This window comes from Gracilinanus agilis, chromosome 2 (genome assembly GCF_016433145.1).
Source record: "Gracilinanus agilis isolate LMUSP501 chromosome 2, AgileGrace, whole genome shotgun sequence".
Classification (NCBI taxonomy): domain Eukaryota; kingdom Metazoa; phylum Chordata; class Mammalia; order Didelphimorphia; family Didelphidae; genus Gracilinanus; species Gracilinanus agilis.
Genome location: NC_058131.1, coordinates 402,401,262 through 402,422,748, shown reverse-complemented (window position 1 = coordinate 402,422,748; position 21,487 = coordinate 402,401,262). Strand labels below are relative to the sequence as shown.

At 40.7% G+C, this 21,487-nt stretch overlaps 2 protein-coding genes across 6 annotated transcripts in view; one reads left to right on the top strand and one right to left on the bottom strand.

Moving 5' to 3' along the window:
- The window catches only part of HARS1 (histidyl-tRNA synthetase 1), a 45,400-nt gene extending 37,496 nt beyond the window's left edge, over positions 1 to 7,904 (bottom strand). Inside the window, exons 1-9 of the mRNA XM_044664539.1 lie at positions 7,805 to 7,904; positions 7,314 to 7,403; positions 5,867 to 5,986; positions 5,373 to 5,468; positions 4,335 to 4,460; positions 3,741 to 3,848; positions 751 to 849; positions 448 to 541; positions 56 to 183 (exon numbers count right to left, since the gene is read on the bottom strand). Of these exons, the coding sequence (XP_044520474.1) occupies positions 56 to 183; positions 448 to 541; positions 751 to 849; positions 3,741 to 3,848; positions 4,335 to 4,460; positions 5,373 to 5,468; positions 5,867 to 5,986; positions 7,314 to 7,403; positions 7,805 to 7,894 (951 nt within the window). The 5' untranslated portion in view covers positions 7,895 to 7,904. The remainder of the gene's footprint in view (positions 1 to 55; positions 184 to 447; positions 542 to 750; positions 850 to 3,740; positions 3,849 to 4,334; positions 4,461 to 5,372; positions 5,469 to 5,866; positions 5,987 to 7,313; positions 7,404 to 7,804) is intronic.
- Positions 7,905 to 11,134: 3,230 nt separating this feature from the next.
- Positions 11,135 to 19,842, top strand: HARS2 (histidyl-tRNA synthetase 2, mitochondrial). Of its 5 annotated transcripts, none has more exons than XM_044661833.1 (11): positions 11,135 to 11,242; positions 11,356 to 11,451; positions 12,525 to 12,590; positions 12,765 to 12,872; positions 13,106 to 13,204; positions 13,718 to 13,811; positions 17,326 to 17,453; positions 17,546 to 17,806; positions 17,935 to 18,039; positions 18,233 to 18,379; positions 18,810 to 19,842. In XM_044661833.1, the coding sequence occupies exons 1-11, from the start codon at positions 11,150 to 11,152 to the stop codon at positions 18,867 to 18,869; spliced, it is 1,257 nt and encodes a 418-aa protein (XP_044517768.1). In that variant the 5' UTR covers positions 11,135 to 11,149; the 3' UTR covers positions 18,870 to 19,842. The 5 variants fall into 5 exon arrangements, with proteins under 5 accessions (XP_044517768.1, XP_044517766.1, XP_044517767.1 ...); XM_044661831.1 differs by having other exon boundaries at positions 12,525 to 12,650; positions 17,546 to 17,788; positions 17,926 to 18,039; XM_044661832.1 differs by having other exon boundaries at positions 12,525 to 12,650.
- Positions 19,843 to 21,487: the final 1,645 nt, after the last annotated feature.

Sequence of the window (21,487 nt, the reverse complement as noted above, 5' to 3'; positions counted from 1 at the left end):
AGATAAATCCTGGGATCCTCAACAATCTGCCCTAATCTACCCTTCCCTTACTCACCTTCTCTGCAATACCAAACAGGGTCAGATACTCAAACAGAAGTTTCAGGTCTCCCAATCCCTCCAGGGCCTGCTTGTTCTGTGAGAGTTTGGAATCCTGCAGTAGCTGCTCTACTAGGGACACTCCACCTGAGAAAAACAGATAAAGAGAGGAAAGGGCACTGCCCATTAACCTTTCACTGATTACTTGCATTTCACCACAATCTAACATAACTTCACTATCCCAAATGCCTAATAAAAATGGCAAAAAGATTTATTACACCACAAGGGAAATGAGGAAATGAGGCTCAATGAAAGCAACATGCACTGGAGGACTGGTTCAAGTATAGTAGGAAAACCAGCAAGTCCTCAAAGGTCATCAGAGGACTGTCTCATCCCCTCCCAAATTCTTACCATGCTGCTTGACATAAGCCCCAATATGATCTGCCACCTCAGAGGCCAGGCCTTTCTCTTCCACCATTTCATTCTTCACATTTTCCCATGACATCTGCATAGACAATGGATTCAAGGGCCCCATAATGGATTCAAATCAGTGGAAGCTGGGCCTTATTCTTCAGGATAAAGAATCTTTATGGCTGAGGTCTCTGCCTCACAACTCAAGAATAAGGACCCTTCCCCTCCCGGACACTGTTTCCCATTTCCAGGAGAAATTTCAGGGAAGAGAAATAGGATTTATACAAATAAGCTAGTTGTCACCTTGTCTAGCTTGTCCACTGAAGAGCAAATGGTACGGAACTTGCTGTCAGGAACCCCACAGACATTGAACATCCCATCCAGAATTCGCCTGTCATTCACCTGAGGATTCCAAAGTCACTTTAAGAAGTGGGAATGCCTACCTTCAACTACTTCCCTTCAAGATCTATGACAACTTAGGAAAAATTATAACAAATTTCATTTGGAATAACAAAAGATCAAGAATATCAAGGGAAATAATGAAAAAAAAATGTGAAGGAAGGGGGCATAGCAGTACCAGATATTAAACTATACTATAAAGCAGCAGTCATTAAAACAATATGGTACTGGCTAAGAGATAGAGAGGAGGATCAATGGAATAGACTGGGGATAAATGACATCAGCAAGACAGTGTATGATAAACCCAAAGAGCCCAACTTTTGGGACATGAATCCACTATTTGACAAAAACTGCTGGGAAATTTGGAAAACAATATGGGAGAGATTAGGTTTAGATCAACATCTCACACCCTACACCAAGATAAATTCAGAATGGGTGAATGACTTGAATATAAAGAGGGAAACTATAAATAAGTTAAGTGAACACAAAATAGTATACCTGTCAGATCTCTGGGAAAGGAAAGATTTTAAAACCAAGCAAGAGTTAGAGAAAATTACAAAATGTAAATTAAATGGTTTTGATTATATTAAGCTAAAAAGCTTTTGTACAAACAAAAACAATGTAGTCAAAATCAGAAGGGAAACAACAAATTGGGAAAAAATGTTTATAACAAAAAACTCTGACAGGGGTCTAATTACTCAAATATACAAGGAGTTAAGTCAATTGCATAAAAAATCAAGCCATTCCCCAATTGATAAATGGGCAAGAGACATGAATAGGCAATTTTCAGGTAAAGAAATCAAAAGTATCAATAAGCACATGAGAAAGTGTTCTAAATCTCTAATAATTAGAGAAATGCAAATCAAAACAACTCTGAGGTACCACCTCACACCTAGCAGATTGGCTAAAATGAAAGAAGGGGAGAGTAATGAATGCTGGAGGGGATGTGGCAAAATTGGGACATTAATGCATTGCTGGTGGAGTTGTGAACTGATCCAGCCATTCTGGCTGGCAATTTGGAACTATGCTCAAAGGGATATAAAAAAATGCCTGCCCTTTGATCCAGCCATACCATTGTTGGGTTTGTACCCCAAAGAGATCATTAATAAACAGACTTGTATGAAAATATTTATAGCTGCGCTTTTTGTGGTGGCAAAGAACTGGAAAAGGAGGGGATGTCCTTCAATTGGGGAATGGCTGAACAAACTATGGTATATGCTGGTGATGGGATACTATTGTGCTAAAAGGAATAATAAACTAGAGGAGTTCCAGGTGAACTGGAAAGACCTCCAGGAACTGATGCAGAGTGAAAGGAGCCGAGCCAGAAGAACACTGTACACAGAGACTGATATACGATGGTAAAATAGAATGTAATGGACTTCTGTACCAGCAGAAAGCAATGACATAGGACAGCTCTGAGGGATTTATGGTAAAGATGCTACCCACATTCAGAGGAAGGACTGCAGGAGAGGAAACATATAAGAAAAACAACTGCTTGAACGCATGGGTTGAGGCGGACATGATTGGGGATGTGGACTCGAAACTACCACACCAATGCAACTAACAACAATTTGGAAATAGGTCTTGAACAAGGACACATGTTAAAACCAGTGGAAATGTGCATTGGCTATGAGGGGAGAGCCGGGTGTGTGTGTGTGTGTGTGTGTGTGGGGGTGTGAAGGGGAAAGTAGGAGCTTGAATCATGTAACCATGTTAAAAATGAATATTAATAAATGATTAAAAAATTAAAACAAACAAACAAAAATATCTATGACAGCTACAGTACTCCTTAGGCCTGTTTTTCACTCCCCAAATTGGACAGGAGAGATCAGCCATATGGAATAGGGAAGGAACACTCACTTGCCCAAATCCACCTTCCAAACAACTACTTAAAAAAAAATTATATTAAGTATTTTTCCATGGTTAGATGATTTTTTCCCCTCCCACCTTCCAGAGCTGACAAGCAATTCCCCTGGATTATACATGTATTATTATTCAATGCCTATTTCCATATTATTCATTTTTGTAATAATCTTTTAAAAACCCAAACCCCACACCCAACACCCATATAAACAAATGAAAAATCAAATGTTTTCCTTCTGTGTTTCTACTCCCATAGTTCTTTCTCTTGATGTGGATAGCATTCTTTCACCTAAGTCCCTTGCGATTGTCCTGGACCATTGCATTGCTATCAGTAGCAAAGTAGCTTACACGTGATCATCCTACAATGTTTTAGAATCTGTGTACAATTTCAAACAACTACTTAAAAAAAGCCTCAAAATGAATTCTGGAGCAGCAGAACCAACAAAAGATGGGATGAGGCCTTCATCACTAGGGTAAGAGGGATAGCAATCCAGTTTCCTGCATCCAGACAAACCAGTAAGAGTAGTGAAATTCAGCTTAATCTAGCTGGACAAATTTTGGCAAAACAACTGTAAGCCTTCCCACAGAAAGCCAGCCAGGCCATTCCCAACACACATCCCCCAAGGCGGCCAAGCTGCTTCCAGTACCAGAGCAAGCCCAAACATAAGAAGGTCAAGGCAGTGTTTCCTCTATCTTTGGAACAGAGCCAAACTTGAAGAGAGAGCCAAAGGTCACAAAACAGGCTGGAAAAATGAGGGGAAGACAAAGGAAAAAAAAAAACCCCAACCATAGAAAGTTACTTTAGTGACCAGGAAGATCCAAACACAGATAACCAAAATGCTACATTTGAAGCTTCAGAGGAAAATGTAAAATGGTGTCAGGCCCAAAAAGAGCTCCTGGAGGAGCTCAAAAAGGATTTCAAAAAATCAAATAAGATAGGCAGAAGAAAAATTGGGCTGAGCTATAAAAAGGGAAAGATCAGACCACTCCTGATTGTTAGTACCACCTGGTCAGATAGTTTTCCCACTTACCTTGATAACAAAGTCCCCCAACTGAAGTGCACTCAGGATCTCACAGATGATTTTCAGACATTCTGCATCAGGGATCATAGGGTCAAACTGCCCAGCAATGTCAAAATCCTGCACACAAAAGTGACAGGAATTAGCCAGAAGAGAACCAATTTCCAAGCAAAACTCCAGAACCGCCAGACTTCATAGTTAATGTGCTTTCCCTCCTATGCAAGACTACAGACCTTACTTTCCACCTTCACTGTGCTTCTAGGTTTAATTTGGAAGATGACACAGCCATAAGACTCTATGAACATGCTACTTACTCTATTTTTATTCATATTCATCCTCTGTTTTAGCTAAATCTCTCCCTACAGGCTTTTCCTTTAGCCATTTATTTGCTCCCCATCCAGCCTAAAGCTGTGATTAATGACAATGTGCACACAGCTGGTTTTCACATCTTCATCTCAAGCTCCTCATCCTTTGTTCTGGTCCTGATATACGTAGACACGGTGTCTGTGTCTACATAAACCACTCAGCAAAGTGAATACTGACTAAATCTAACTGATCTCAGTGAGGTCTCAATGCCATGAACTTTCTTGGTTCTGGGACACTCACACACTGGTAGAACTCCCGGTAACGACCACGAGTCATTGCAGGGTTATCTCGTCGGTACACCTTGGCAATGTGGTAGCGTTTAATGTTGGTCAATTTATTCATTGCCAAGTATCGAGCAAAAGGAACCTGACAATGGGTTAAGGAGAAAGTTCCTCTTGTATAGAACTAATTACCACCACCAGCAGAAGCTACCTTGAAACTGAGGAGAGGCTGCCCTCTCCTCACGATCCTTGTAAAGTTGGATTATGACAATAAAGGATATAAAAAGCTTGGAACACTCAAAAGGATGATCCTTGACACTATAGAAATATGAAAGTTAACATGCCCTTCTAATTTAACTTTATCTGTTTGTTTTTTTTAAACTCATACCTTCTGTCTTAGAATTGAGATACTAAGTATCAGTTCTAAGGCAGAAGAGTAGTAATGACTAGACAACTGGGGTTAAGTGACTTGCCAAGGTAGGTAAGTTTCCTGGCTAGGATGTGTCTCAGGTCAAACTTGAATCCAAGACCTCCTCTCTCCAGGACTGGCTCTCTACTGATTCAACTACCTAGCTGCCCTGACTATATCTGTTTTCTAAATTCCTGAGGTGAAGCAGAAATTCTATATTATGCTTAGTACCTGCGGGACCGTACTATGATTGCCTTTTTGGAATAATCAGAACAGATGGATTCATCATGAAGGTATAAGCATACTTTCTGTATAGTTAATAGGAAAAAGACATCATTCTTTACTGAGGATTTACCCAATTGCATGAATAGACTATTAAGGGTATTCCAGAATCAGGAGATTTATAATGGTTTCAGATATGGTCTCTGATACTATGCTATTCCCAGAGGTGAGCACTGCTAATCAGAATTTATATCTCTATCTTTCATCTAACTCAATCTACAACTGATTGTTTAGTCCAAAGACTTAATTAATCCAAAGACTTCTTCCTATTTGTGCTCAAATTCTCCAAATGAGGATTCCATTACCTCCTGTCAATTAAAGTCCAATCTAAACAACAGCATCATGGAGCTAACTTTGAAAGGATACAGTGAGGTCATAACGAAGGGCCAACAGCTCACCACCCTGATCCTTTAGGTCATAGATGAGTTTAGAGTCCTCCCCATACTTTCCAGTCAGTGTTTCCTGGAAGGAAAAGATGAAAATATATAATCATTTCAATGACTGAGTTTAACCCTAGATAAAGATGCTTAGTGTTTTATAATCCATATAATCTAAGGGGTGTCAACAATCAATTGTCCTATAAGCTCTTAGAAAGCTTCAAGACTAGTTCTAGCTGTCCCTAACCTCCCAATAAAAACAGTAATCAGGGCCACAGAAATCAACCTAAGGAAAATTATGTTGGTTCCTACTTTTAATTAGAAATCAAGTTCCAGCACATCATGAATAGAGTTGGGATTGTGTGTACCTATCTTAACAGCTGAACCTTCATTGCTACTTCACCTTGATATCTAACCTACTGTATATCTGTCTTGCACTCCTTCCAATTTCCCTGACACTTTTTCCTTGGCCCTAGGCCTCACCTTCAATTCAAACACAGGAGTATCAATTACTTCTGCACCATGGCGCTTGAAGCAGCTGATGATCACATCAAAAACCTTTTCCCGAACAGCCATCTGCCTAGGGTTGTAGTCCCTTGTGCCCTTATGATCAAGAGTAGTCACCAAACCAAAGGAGAAAAAAACAAACAAATGACCAAATCAGTAGTAAGAAATCAGGAGGAGGTAGTATTTCAGAAGTATTCTATTTATAGTCTTAAATGTAAGAAAACAGACTTGCATTTAGCCATTTAACTTCCTTTTAACTACCAAGCCAAACTGGCTTGGACTGGAAGGAAGTCAGTAGGATACCTATCATTTAAACAAAACAAAAACAAAAAAAAGGCTAAACTTAACATTAGAGTTATGTTAGGAGAAGAATATTTGGTTAGTTGGTTTTAAGTTATATTAATGGTTCTAATTTTTGAAAACTAGATTAACTATATGATCCCTCAAGATAATCTACATCCTGTTTCTATAGCCATTGGAATTCCTATTAATAAACTGGAAAGTGTATTTAAAAAAAGCACAGTAGGCATTTCAACATACAGGAGCTGCCAACCTATATTAAATCCTCCTTGAGAATCTGCAGCAGTGGCAGTTCTCCTACAGGTGGTGATGCCTGAGATCCAGACTCTCTTGACAAATAGGTAACACCCAGATGCAATTTCATTCCAGCCCAAAGCCTGGTTTTTGAAATCAACTAAACACTTCTTCCTTCTTACCTCAGGAGTAGCCAAAATTCAGGTCTCTAGTAGCATGATGACTAGATCTTTCCTTTTGAATTTATTTCACTCCCCTTTGAGGTTTCTGTCACTAAATTCTTTGAAGTGTAGATGTGGAATCTAGAAGCCCCCCAAAAAGCCTCTTTTGTGCAGTAGGCAGCAACTCTTAAGCTGAAGGTTCCAAGTTCAATCCTCAGAAGGAGGGTGTGAGAGGCTTTTGGAGGTAAGAGCCACAAGGCTTGGGCTTGGCCCAGATGGGAAAGATCATCCTCACTCAAGCTCAAAATAAGGTCTATTGTTAGTCTGAGACTAGTGAAGTAGGACTTTCCCTCAGGGAAGAATCATTATGCATAAGGTCAAACCAGGGGCTTTCACCTTCCAGCTAAGTAAACTGGGATTCATCAAAATCTTTCTAGGCTATAAGTTTGGGGGCTTCTAGATTCCACGTTGACAGAAGACAGGGCTGAAATATTACCAACTTTGTATCCTCAGTGCCTCATAGTGTCTTAAACTTGTTAAACTGAACTGACTACAAGTATATGTGTCAAATGTTGACCTTCTCTAGTGTGGATTGGGAGAGAGAGACTCAAAATCTAACACACAAAAAAAGAAAATTAAAAAAAAAAAACTAAACCTGAACTGACACTGTAGTGAGGTTCATCAGAGACCCTCTGAAAAAAAAAAGAGTTCTTTAAAAACATATTTACCTTTGGAGTCTTAAGCACAAACTTCTGTTTTCCTTCATCAGGGCCCAACTGTGCCTTCAGCTTTAAGAGCTTGGCTACCTCCTCCTCGATCTAGAAGGAAAGGAATAAACAAGGCAATCTGGAAGAATCTGGTCCCTTCCCAGGCCTTCATCAATCCCTATTTTGAAGAGGCATGTAGGTTAAGGGGATCCCAGGGTTCTGACTCATAGCTAGCTGTGTGACCATGGGCCAGTCAGTTTCTTCATCCGTAAGATGGGGTAATGACTGTGCCAACAACCTCTCAGGCACTGTAAGGCCCAAGAGAGAGAATGAATGTAAAGCACATTAAACAGTCGGTACAACAACAGAAGCGTTGCTTTCAGTACCAGAGTCTTGCCTTTTTCAAGGCTCTCGCCCGGCCCCTTCCCGGCTTCCGTACCAGACCCCTGACCCAGAATTCCGTTTACCCCCGAGACCCGATCCGGTCATCCCGGCTGGGTCGAGACCCTCACCAGCTCAGCGCCCGCCTTCTGCTGCTTGAGACCCCGCACTCGCTCGCCTTGGAGCCTCACGGCCTCCTCCAGGGTCGCACGGTCCGCCATCCCTGAAACGGCTGCCGCAGTCACGGACTACTTCCGGCCACCGAGCTGGGCTGGCGGACTGAGTTCCCAGAGGGAGCTTCCGGCCAGTACGCGCCTATCCCGGAAGAGCGGAAGTGTAGAGGCCAGAGCAATTCAGTTCATGGGTTGAGGTGGGGTGTTTCCTTTGGTAACCTGCCACTTGGCGGGGACCCGCCCCTTGCTGGCAGTAATTCCAGGGAGCCTCTCTCTACTTTCCTTTGTCGTTCTCTGCACCACTCTCCCTGGTGACCATCCCTGTCTCACTCCCTGGATGCAAACTGGGACCAGCTCAGCTCCCTCCTCCCTACGTCCATCGCCCTGGTATCCCGCCTTCTGCGGAATCGCACAGACCCTAAAGCCCTGGGAAAAGAAGCCTTTTAGCCCTAGCCATGCAACGCCTGGGACCCTGGTCGCGGGAGACCTGGGCCACGCTGGCCCTCCATCTCCTGCGTTCTCCCCGCTCCCCCGTCGCCGGGACCACGCTACTTTTCCGCCGCGTGCAAGGAGGCCTGGTGCAGCCCAGCGCACGGGAGGTATGTTCCGACTTCGCACATTTCTTAGCTTTTTCCTGGATGCTGTTTAGAATGTCTGTTACATTCTTCTTTTTCAGTTCTTATCTCCCCACTTTAGGGTGTAAATTACACCCCCTGAAGGCCAAATCTTTATTTATTTATTTTTTTTAGAACTTAGTGGGTTCTTTGAGTTGAATTGAGTTTTCGAATTGGGTTCTCCTCCAGGGTCTATCACTGTGACCTCGTTCAGAGCCAGGAATCCAAGTTTTAAATTTGTATCCTACGATAGAAGTAGGCTTTTAAACAAATGCTTGACTTATTTAAAAAGTCTCAATTTCTTCATCAACAAAACTCAGGGTTGACCTAATGGGCCCCTTCTAGTTCCAGTATTTACATAATTTTGCGTTCTAACTTCTAAATGACTGGTTGGTTAGTTTAGACCAGTTACCTTAGGATTCTGAGCAAATGGCCCACAAGACTTCGCCCTCTAGTGTTTGTTACTGAAACCTCACAATCTAAGATGCTAGGATTTTAGTTATTTGTGTTTACAACTTTTGTTCAAACGTATAGAGAACTTCAACTGAATCATCCACAAAAATCTGAAGCCCTCCTCAACCCGAATGAGATATTCAAGCAAAAGCTGGATGGATACTTGTTTCTTGTATTGTAGAGTGTAGAGTACGTTATGAAAATTGATATCTGAGACCCTTTCTAATACTGGACGAATGAAAAAATATTCAGTGAAGACTAAGATCAAACTACTGTGCTAAGCACTTAAAATACAAATAGAAAAGCTATGCAGTCCATGTTCTCAAAAAGCTTACATTCTAGTAGAGAAAACCACAGAAAGTTTTAATTGCAAGTCAGAAAGAGTCCACGGTCCTTATGGTGCAGGAGGAAAGCAGGGTAATAATGTTTCTTCTTTCTTCTGTAGTCCTATGATTCAGAAATATTAATCTCTCAAAATTTCTGTTTACTCATTTTAAAAACAGGGTTACTACTTGCATACTGCCTACCTCAGAGGTGTGAGGAAAGCACACTGCAAATTTTAAAGTATTAAATAGACGTGCTACCCTGAGAAATTAAATGACAATCACAGTCACCCAGTTATTAAGTAGCAATACAGAGCTTATCTTGAGTCACAACCCAGATTGTTTCCTCAGGTTTATGAGAAGTCTTATTGAATAACCTACCATAATTACCTAATATTTTTTTCATTCAATTAAATTTTTTTCACATTTTGGGCTGAAGACAGTCCCTTCCCCTGAAGAACTTACAGTCTAGTATTGTGATGCTGTGAAAACTATTGGATTTGTTGTGTGACTTTAGGTAAACTGAAGAAACTTTCTTGGCTTCAGGTTCCTTATCTGTATTTTTTAATGAGGAGGTTGATTTAGATGGTCTCGTAGGTTCCTTATAGCTCTAAATCTTTTGTCCTTTCTTGGGGAAGGGACAGGAAAAGGAATAACATTTATATCACACCTACTATGTGCTAGGCACTCTGTTAAGCACTTCAAAAAAATATCTCATTTGAACCCCATAGCACCCCTGGGAGGTAAAGGCAGGTTCTATTATTGAATAACTGTTGAATAACTATTTTACAGTTGAGGAAACTCAGGCAAACAGATTGTGACTTTCCTAGGGTCACATAGCTTGCTTTAAGAATAAAGATTCAACAAGAATAATTTATTAGATTTTTATTTGTTAGCACTAGATTATTAATTCCTCTCAATAAAGCATCTTTCTTTCAGAACCTGAGAGTCACTCTTCCAGTTTATTATTTGTTGTTACTATTTTTAAAGCTAAAAGTAAAGACCTTTCTTAGTTCCTGGTCTCGCCACAGGCTTATTCTTTTTTGTAAGTTCTTGTTTTAGTTTCTTTGAGTATAAATTGGCAAAAAGTCTCTTGAGTAGGATTGACTAGCTGAGTTTGAACTTGTTACAAAATACAACTGGTGTTTGACCCTCCCAGAGTTGAAAAAAACCAGAGTAAGAACAAATCACATTGTATGGAGGGAAGGATATCTTAATTCAACTAGACAGTCTTGGGGGAAAGATCTGCCTTCATTCCAAATTCTTTTTGGACACAAACTTAGAGCTTTCAGAGCTTTTCTCCTTTTATCTGGAAGACTGGAAATTCAGGACATCAGAGACCTATGGCCACTACTTAGTGGGCTACAATCATTACCTTCTAGTTTGCAGAGATCAGGATGAAGACTCAGCTGGAATTAAATAAAGAGAAATCCAGTTTTGTTATCAAGACTCCTAAGGTAATCCTCTTCTCTCTTCCCTTTTTGTCTCCTTTTACAATAGCCTGGGTGCTTGGGAAAAGCAATCTGCCCCTGCCTGAGGTGGGACCTTGAAGTGAATTAGAGTTTGTATCATATAGTGGATAAAATTGCTCCTGGAGTCAGGAAGAGCTAGGTTCAAATCCTACGTCAGATATTTACTAACCATTTGACCCTGGTCAGGGTACTTCACTTGTCAGTTTCTTCATTTATAAAATAGGAAAGCCTTACTTATATGGTTGTCCTAAGAATCATACGTGTAAAGTATTATTACAAACCTTAAGGTACTTTATAAGTGTAAACGATCATTGTAAGGCCTCTTCAAGATTCTCTATTTCCTGACTCTTCTATAACTTACTTGCCTTTAAACTCTTCTCCTGTTTCTTTATGCTGGTTGCTTTTGGCTTATAGGGTACCAGAGATCTTAGCCCAAAACAGATGGCTATTCGAGAGAAAATCCTTAATGCTGTCATCAACTGTTTCAAGCGTCATGGAGCTAAAGGAATAGACACTCCAGTGTTTGAACTAAAGGTGACAGAAAGGGAAAGGTGGAAGGGGGTGAAACAGTATTGAACTTCTTCCCTTCTTAGCTCCCTATATCCCAAACAAGATTTTTTTTAAGCTATAGAATTATGCTTGTCCAGGAAGTGTTAACAGAGAAGTACGGAGAAGAATCCAGACTCATCTATGATCTGAAGGATCAGGGTGGGGAGCTTCTAGCTCTTCGATATGACCTCACAGTATCCTTCTAAGAAGTGTTTTACATTATTTTAGTCTGCTCTTTTCCAAGTAAGGGAAGGGAACTGAGAATATCATGGTCAGATTTGCAGCTCTAATTCTTGTTTTATGTTAGATGGCTCAAGGAGACATTTCCATTCTAAAGTGTAAGAGGGGAAACTAGATATTTAAGGTATGGTCGACAGAAATTGGATTAACACGATTTCAAATTAAAATAGACCCAAGTCAGGATGACTTTTATGGAAGTTTATTTACAATTAGGTTGAAGGTAGGGAAATTGAGAGAGAGAAAAGAAACTCTGGCCCGGACCAGGTAAGAATTTAGAGGCCCCAACAGAGGGGCACAGAGGTTAATTAAACAAGGCTTCTAGCAACAAGGCCTTTTACAATTAGAGAGGCAAGAGAGACCTCCTTGAGGGAAGAGCCTCCAGAAACACCAAGGGAGGAGAAAGGAAGTCAGCTTAACTTGTGACAATTCAGAGGGAAGCAGTCTGAGGTCTCACCAGAGATCCTTCTACACCAAATTCAAAGGGCCAACTTCAACCCACAGTAAGTTACCACCATATTTAAAAGATAGCATCTTTCATCACTTCCTGCATCCACCTCCAATTTCAAGTGAACAAATGGCAGCCTCAGCACTGTTTTGGACTGCCCAAAGGGCAGTCCCTTGTTTTTGATTTGTTACTTATTGTCACGTGTGGGTAACAGATCTTCCCCTCCCCACTTAATTCTAAGTTGGGTGGGGTGACATTATTTCTGATGGCTAGAGTCTAAACAATGAATGAGGATGAGCTAATTCCATTTACACAAAAGTAAGGACTGAAGGTAGTGGTAAATGTCAGGCTCTCAAATAATGTTGGAGAAGAAAGAATTGGGGTGAATAGGAAGAAAGGATCCTAGGGGACCTTGGTCCAATTAGGTCCTTATTTTACCCCTTCCTTGCTGAATTTTCAGCTTGACAAAATGTGGAATCTATTGCTAGAGATATGAGTTTCCCTAGTATATGATTTGTATAGTTGTAGTTTGATGCCAGCTCTGGAAAGGAGAATGCTTCTTCCTTAATGATTTCTCCTGAGGTCCCTTTTGCTCGTTATCTGGCCATGAATAAGATAAAGAAGATGAAACGCTATCATGTTGGAAAGGTTTGGCGAAGGGAGAGTCCCTCCATAATCCGAGGTCGATATCGGGAGTTTTGCCAGTGTGTGAGTGATTGGATCTGTGAGCATTGGGGAGGGGGTCTCTGTCAGCAACACCCTTGGGAATACAGATTTAATTAGAAGATTTTCAAATTTTTAAATTGTTTTCTTTTGCTACAGGATTTTGACATTGCAGGGCAATTTGATCCTATGATCCCTGATGCAGAGTGTTTAAAGATCATACATGAAATTCTCAACACATTGCAGTTGGGAGACTTCCTAATTAAGGTGAATGGAAACAAAAGAGAAGTTGGGTGTGTATGAGCTGAAACTCAGGTTCTAATCTTACCTCCGCAGTGGTCCCCAACTTTACTTCGTTTTAGCAGATGACTCTACATAATTTGATTGCAAAACTTCCCCCTCACTTCCTTTTACTACAGGGCATCACTGGGAAGGAGAATGGGTCTCTCTTTTGGAAATAATTGTTGATATGGAGTATTTGGTGCATGTGGAATTCACAGGTGAATGACAGAAGAGTTCTGGATGGGATGTTTGCTGTCTGTGGTGTCCCTGATAACAAATTTCGTTTTATCTGTGCTTCAGTGGATAAGCTTGGCAAGGTAACAAAGGAAGATGTTTTCACTTTACTGCATCTGAGTTTTTGTAGTTTGCCTCCTCGTAGACCATTTTGTTTCAGTAACTTGAGGAACAGGGTGTAATGTAAGCTGTCCCAGGGTAAAAGTTACAGAGAAAGTCTAAACCAATAACTTATTTCAATCCGTCAGTGGGGACAGGAGTCTTAAGCTCTGTGCCTAATACTAGTTCACATTAGTATAGGAATTTAAGGTTTACAAAGTGCTTTCCCCAAAATAATCCTATGAGGAAGCCATTAAAATTATTATTGGCCCTACTTTACTGATTAGGAAACAAGCATTTTAAGGGATTTGCCTTGGGTCACATAGATAATAAATGATGAAGACAAAATTCCAACTTAGTTCTTTCCTGAATACAAATTCTATCTGATATTCTATCCTGTCTCATCTGATATAGAGTTTAGGCACATTGTAGGCATACTGATACTTAATGATTGAAAGCAAGGTCTTGGTTATGAGCTAATATTTCTCTATCTGCAGATGTCCTGGAAGGATGTGAGACAAGAGATGATAGGAAAGATGGGAGTCACCCCTGATGTAGCAGATCAAATTGGGGATTACATCCAACAGTGTGGTAAGAAGCAGGTTCCCTAAGAAATCTTCAAATTCATCCACTCACTTATTCATTCATTCACTCATTTATTTATTTATTCCCTCACCCATTCCTTCATTTATTTATTCATTTGTTTATTTTAGAATATTTTTCTATAGTGTTATGGTGGTATTGGGAATTGTTATGATAGTGGATTAATATTAACCCTCTTGCTGCTAAGGAATATAATTATGCCAATATTTGAAGACCAGTGGCCTATAAATCCACCTAAAGTTGAAATAGCTGCCCTGTCAGTGAAACTGGAATCAGCCATTGCTTCTGCTTGTTACCATCAGGGAGCGGAACTTTGAAGTCTTATCTGCCCTAGCAACCAGGAATAGTTTGAACCAGGAAGGCCTGCCTGATATGGATACAAATCAGTCCTTGAAATCTAATCCTAATGAGCCAAGCCCTAGATTGAATTAGGCTGCTCAGCCAATTAAGCTTGATGACAATGTTCTGACTGCAGTAAGAAGTATTAGAAGTATCTTCTCAAAGGTAGGCTGTAAACTGATGACACTGTTATGATGGTTGTAACAAATATTTAATTAATAACTAAGGGAAAGTAAGGAATTGGGAGAGTGGATATAACCCTGTAAATCTAAGCTAAGGATAGCTAAGTATCCAGGCTACAGATGAAATGGCCTAGGTGCTGGAATTTGAAGACCTTGAGGGTCTCTCCAAATCCAGATTAGCATCAGGAAATACAGGGATTATAGATGGATAAATCTTTGAATCTAACAGATGAAGATGTCAGAGGATGATCAATAAATTAAATTGACTGGATAATCCTACCTGCCTATTGAAACTAACCACCACCCTGAGCCCTCTCACTTCCCTCCCACCTCTCTATAAAGGCTGAGGAGAAGTGAACCCTAAGGGGTTTTGTGCTCCTCAATTTATACTCCTTTCCCAACTGCCAGATAGGCACATTCCCAGGGCTGCCTTGCCAGGTTCTATTCTAAAGGGACAAACTGCTCTTTTGCACCTGCAAAAATGGCTAACCATTTTCTATATATTACAGTAGTTAAATGAATCATGTTCTTTCTCTCCACTCTTCCTGCCTCCCTCCCATAGAGCAATTCCACTGGGTTTTACATGTGTCATTGATCAAGACCTATTTCCTTATTATTAGTATTTGCACTAGGATGATCGTTTAGAGCAGGGATCAGCAATGTATGGCTCTCGAAAGAGGGCCAGATATGGCTCTTTCTGCAGGAGCCAGAAAGTCAATTTTTTTTCAGGCGCTGTTACAGGAGTGTGTACTGTGAGCACTGTACGGCTCTCACGAAATTACATTTTTAAAAATGTGGTGTTTGTGGCTCTCTCGGCCAAAAAGGTTGCTGACCCCTGGTTTAGAGTTGACATCCCCAATCATATCCCCGTTGAAACATGTGATCAAGCAGTTGTTTTTCTTCTGTATTTCTATTCCCACAGTTCTTCCTCTGGAATTGTCCTGGATCATTGCATTACTGCTAGTAGAGAAGTCCATTACATTTGATTGTGCCACAGTGTATCAGTCTCTGTGTATAATGTTCTCCTGGTTCTGCTCCTTTCGCTCTGCATCAATTCCTGGAGGTCATTTCAGTTCACATGGAATTCCTCCATTTCTTTATTCCTTTCAGCACAATAATATCCCATCACCAACATATACCACAATTTATTTAGCCATTCTCCAATTGATGGACACCCACTCGTTTTCCATTTTTTTTGCCACCACAAATAGTGCAGCTATATGAATATTTTTGTACAAGTCTTTTTCTTTATTGTCTCTTTGGGGTATAAACCCAGCAGTAGTATGGCTGGATCAAGGGCAGGCAGTCTTTTAACTCCCTCTGGGCATAGTTCCAAATTGCCCTCCAGAATAGCTGGATCAACTCACAATTTCACCAGCAGTGCACTAGTGTCCCAATTTTGCCACATACTCTCCAACATTTATTACTTTTCTTTGCTGTCATATTAGCCAATCTGCTAGGTGTGAGGTGGTATCTCAGAGTTGCTTTGATTTGCATCTTTCTCATAAGAGATTTAGAACACTTTTTCATGTGCTGTCTTGTGACATCATTAGCTTCTACTTACCCAATTCTAGTTTTTAAAGACTGGTTTTCAGCTATCTTTTGATTTTCCTTTTTGGTTTGGTCTATCCTGCTTTTCATGTCTTCCAGCAGGTCAGTTCTAGTCTTCAGTTTGCTTATCATTTCATTTGATTTCTGGACTTCTTTTTCCAAGTGGGAGATTCTGTCTTTTAAACTATTTTCTTTTTAAACTCTCTTTGGCACTTTTCTTGCCAAGTTTCTTCTATCTTTCTTACTTGGTTCATCATCTCGAATCTGAGCTCCTGAAGAGCTTATGACTAATTTCCTTTTTTTTTGTAAAGGTTTGTGTGTGTTTGCTTGTTTGTTGTCTTCTGCTGTCTCCTCCTTGGGACCCCAGGAGGCTGAGGACTGTGGAGTTTTTTGCTATAGAAATTATCGAGGGTCAAGATTCTTTTCTTGTTTTTTTGGTAGTTGCAGATTGTATTTCCTGGATGTTGGTGGCCATTTCTGTGCTAGTTCTTTCTTCCCTTCCCAGTCAGAAGTATGAGGAGGCGCTCTCTGTGTATCTGAGCTACAGAGCTGTTTTTGCCCGAGTGTATTTTTCAGTCTCCCCTGTGTCTGCTGTACGCAGCCCCTCTCCTCCTTATCTCTGTGCCAAATCTCCACAGTCCTCAGCCTCCTGGGGTCCCAAGCCTTGCTGCTCTCTGGGATAAGTATGTGGTGTCCTCAGCCAGCCCCATCCCCCCACCCCCCTTACTCTGACTCTGGCGCCATAGGTGAAGTGGGGGAGGAGTAATCAGCTCCTGCTTTGGTAGGAGTACTTTTACTCCTCTCTAGCATGGAAATGCCCAAACCCTGACTACCTTCAAGGCTGCATTCTATGGATGAGCCCCTTCACTCGTCTGATTTTGGTTTTTGTCCTTTTGAGGTGCTTTATATAGGTAAGTGATGAGAGGAAGTCCTCTGCAACTACTCTACAGCAATTTTAGCCCAGAAGTTTTCTCCCTAAGAATTGAATACAGATATATTAGGGAACGGGCAGGAGCTATGTTTGTTACATCTCTTATATTGAGCCTACTCTTATAGAGAATAGACAGAGGTCTTTGGGGAGAAAACTGGTATGGAACTTGTCAGCCTTTTCCTATTTTTATTTCTTTAGATGGAAAAAATCAAATGCAGAGAAATAACAGTAGTGGTGGGGCTTCTCAAGCACTATGGTGTGGATTTTTTTTGTAAGATAGAATAAAAAGGACAATGAACCTGAAGTCAGAAAAGATTCGATTAGAATCTTGCCTTTGAGATTTATTGGCTTTGTGACTTAATCTCTCTGAACCTCTCTTTCCTCATCTTTGCAGTAGAGATCAACTTCTATACTACTTACCTTGGTAAGATTAAATAAGATACATAAAACAATTTGAATGCCACCCATTTTTATTGTTTTTATTTGTACTATTCCCCAGGTGGAGTGTCCCTAGTGGAGCAGCTACTGCAGGATCCCAAACTCTCACAGAACAAGCAGGCCCTGGAGGGATTGGGAGACCTGAAACTTCTGTTTGAGTATCTGACCCTGTTTGGTATTGCAGAGAAGGTGAGTAGGGGAAGGGTAGATTAGGGCAGATTGTTGAGGATCCCAGGATTTATCTCTCCTCAGAGACTAACCATATCTCCATGTCCCCACAGATCTCCTTTGACTTGAGCCTGGCTCGAGGCCTGGACTATTATACAGGGGTGATCTATGAAGCAGTGCTTCTTCAGAGCCCAGCCCAACAGGGGGAGGAAGCACTTGGTGTGGGCAGTGTGGCTGCTGGAGGGCGCTATGATGGACTTGTTGGCATGTTTGACCCCAAGGGTCGAAAGGTGCCATGTGTGGGGCTCAGCATTGGGGTTGAAAGGATCTTCTCCATTGTGGAACAGAGGATGGAGGTAGGACCTCTGTTTAGAGTAAGTGGATAAGCCCTGCACTTTTAACAGTGTGATTGGATCCTCTTTCTGAAAGTAGGGGCCTTATCCTGATTTGTTGAAGAGGAATTATAGCCAGTGTTTGCCTATCTCTTCTCTAGACCACTAAGAAAATACAAGCAACAGAGACACAGGTCCTTGTGGCTACAGCACAAAAGAATTTTCTTAGAGAACGAATGAAACTGATTGCAGAGCTCTGGGATGCTGGGATCAGGGTATGATAGAACAGGTGCCAACATCCTGTAGTCTGGGGAAACATTCCTTGGAGTTTTTCTGCTCAGTATTAAAGCAGCTTTCTAGGGGGAGGAGGACCAGATCATGGGCTGCATCTTTTTGTGGGGGAAGCAGGTAGTGAGATAAGTGGATGGGTAGATAAACCAAATCCCAGCAGTTATCTGTTGCTTCAAGGCTGAGATGCTGTATAAGAAGAATCCCAGTTTCCTGAATCAGCTACATTACTGTGAGGAGACAGGCATCCCATTGGTGGCCATCATTGGAGAGCAAGAGCTAAAGGATGGTGTCATTAAGCTTCGTTCTGTGGCTAGTAGGGAAGAGGTAAGACAGTGATAGCAGGGACAGGGCATAACAAATTATCTAAGAGAATTATTATACTTAAAAAAATCCTTTGGAAATAGCAAATTGTAGGGTAGATGAAATTCTAGAGAAGACAGATCACCACCATAGTAACCTGGGAAAAGGGACTCCGAAATTAGATAGGTCAAAGACAGATGACATAACGTCTCTGTGGTTAGATTTCAGAAGCTAGTTAAACAGAATAAACACAGACTACATAATCTTACCTTCTATGAGCTTAGTTTAATTTGGATAGATGTATCTTCCAAAAAAATACTTAAGAATATACATGTAAACATTTTTGTGACAAATTCATATGTAGGTACTGACAGAATATAGGGTAAAAGCTAGCAAGCAGCTAAGCTGCCAAGTGTATTTTTACATAATTCACATGACTACTTTTATGTTTCAGGTAGACATTAAACGAGAAGATATCATAACCGAAATCCAGAGGAGAATGTCTGAATCCTGATCATGTCTGTTATTCATCTGCTACTTCTTCCCACTGATATAAATCTAGTCCATTATGGAGGCCCTCCAGTTTTACATTTGGGCCAGGGTAGATGACATCCTTCTACCTCTTCCTAGGAGCTCCTGCCTAGTGTTCCTTTTTTGGAGATGGGGGAATATCAGTGGTACATAGGCTCCTGTTTCCTCTTGCTTTAAAATCATCAGTGTTTGAAAGCAGAGCATCCACTTTTAACAGCTGGGAATAGAGTCATCTAGAGTAAGACTATGTCAGAGAGATACTACAGTCTGTCCTATCAGTGACTACAAACAAGAAGTAAGTTGAATTGTGTTCTCTGAGCATTCTGAAAAATGTTCAAACTGAAGGAATCCTGAAATACGAAGGAGTTCTTTCTGAGGTCAGAATTCAGATCCTCAGTTTCTTTTTCTTTTTTTTTTTTTAACCCTTACTTTCTGTCCTCATAATAATTCTAAGACAGAGGGGCAAGGGCTAGATAAATGGGAATTGAGTGACTTGATCATACAACAAGATACTTCCTAGTGTCTGAGGCCAGATTTAAGACTCTAAGTTTCTGAAGAGTGGCAGTCTCAAAAGGGGGTTGGAATGGACAGTGTAATTCCTTCCCAACTATTCTCATTAGTGCCAGGGACAAGCTAATCCTTAGCTTCCTCATGGTTTTGAATATTGAAGTTCACACTCTTATTTCTTGGTTTCATTCAGGTCCTTATCTTTTAAGTGAAGAGGTTTCCTCAGATGACCTCTTGAGGTGTCTCCAGGTGTGCACATATGAATTATGTCTCTATGAATTGTAACATCTAAAAGGATGTGGTTGGTGCTTTTCTCCCCTTCCCTGATATATTTGTACAACTATTGTTCTGATCTTTTTCCTGGGCCAAAACAGCTGCTGTGGCTTGTCACAAGTAGCTGTTTGGAGATGACTTCAATAATATATTAAAGGTATAAGTAATTTGGATAATTTGGAATTAGAAGCATTTGTTTACATCAAATATAGGGAATGATTGGATATAAAAATCTAGACTTTTTTTTTTTTAACCCTTGTACTTCGGTGTATTGTCTCATAGGTGGAAGAGTGGTAAGGGTGGGCAATGGGGGTCAAGTGACCTGCCCAGGGTCACACATCTGGGAAGTGGCTGAGGCCAGGTTTGAACCTAGGACCTCCTGTCTCTAGGCCTGACTCTCACTCCACTGAGCTACCCAGCTGCCCTCTAGACTATTTTTGATCTGGGAATAGAGCTTTTCTTTACATCTTCAGATATTTCTGTAGATCTTTAGTCATTTCTGAATAAGAAACGAAGTATGTTCTTGGAAAGGCACCAAGTTGTGAATGGCATCTAGTGTCTTGGGATATAGCAGATTTGTTGCAGTGAAGACTGTATGCATGAGAGACTAAGTAATCTCCAAGTTCAATTTCATTGATTTGCCTGTAATATTAAATACATAAGGCTCTGGAGAGGTAAGAAAGGCAGAAAGTAGGTTACCCATTCATTGTTGGATATTATTCATAGCTTGTTGGGTAGAAGACCAGGTTAGTCCTGCCTTGTCCCATGATAAGTTCTTAGAACTCCTTTGGCTCCAGAAGATAAGGTTTAAGTAGGCCAGTTTTAGCTCAACTGTTCTGTTGACTACAACTATCAGTCTTTTGTTGCTAGCTTCTGAATGTTTGAGCCCCATGAGTGCTTAAAACATTCTTTTAAAAACCCTTATATTCCGGGCAGCTGGATAGCTCAGTGGATTGAGAGTCAGGCCTAGAGACAGGAGGTCGTAGGTTCAAATCTGGCCTCAGACACTTCCTAGCTGTGTGACCCTGGGCAAGTCACTTAACCCCCATTGCCCACTCCTTCCACCAAGGAGCAAAAACACAGAAGTTAAGGGTTTAAAAAAAATTTTAAAAAACCCAACAAAACCCTTATATTCTTGATGCAGAGTGAAATAAGCAGAACCAGAACATTATACACAGTAACTGGCACATTGTGGGACACTCAAATGTAATTGACTTTGCTACTAAAAGCAATGCAATGATCCAGGACAATCCTGAAGGGACTTAAGAGAAAGAATGCTATCCTCATCAAGAGAGAAAGAACTGTAGGAGTAGAAATGCAGAAGAAGACATATGATTTCTCATTTCTTTATTTGGGCATATGATTTGGGGTTTTGGTTTTAAAGGATTGTTACAGAACTGAATAACGTGGAAATAGGATTTGAGTGATAATGCACGTATAACCCAGTAAAATTGCTTGTCAACTCTGAAAGAGGGGAGGGAGAGAACATAAATCATGTAACAGTCAGGGGGAAATTAAAATTTTAAATTAAAAAACCCTATTTTCTGTCTTAGAATCTATCCCGAGTATCCATTCTAAGACACAAGAGAGTTAAGGTTTAGGCAATTTTAAGTGACTTCCCCAGCGTCATATAACTTGGAAGTATGAGGTCAAATTTGAACCCAGGACCTCCTTCATTTTCAGGCCTCACTATCAGCACTGAACCACCTGACTATCACCTTAAAGCTTTCTAATATGGAATTGTATCAGCTAATAGGCATTGCATTCCTTGAACATTAAGCCTGGAAGATATCAGGCCACATAGTATGTCCCCTCACATAA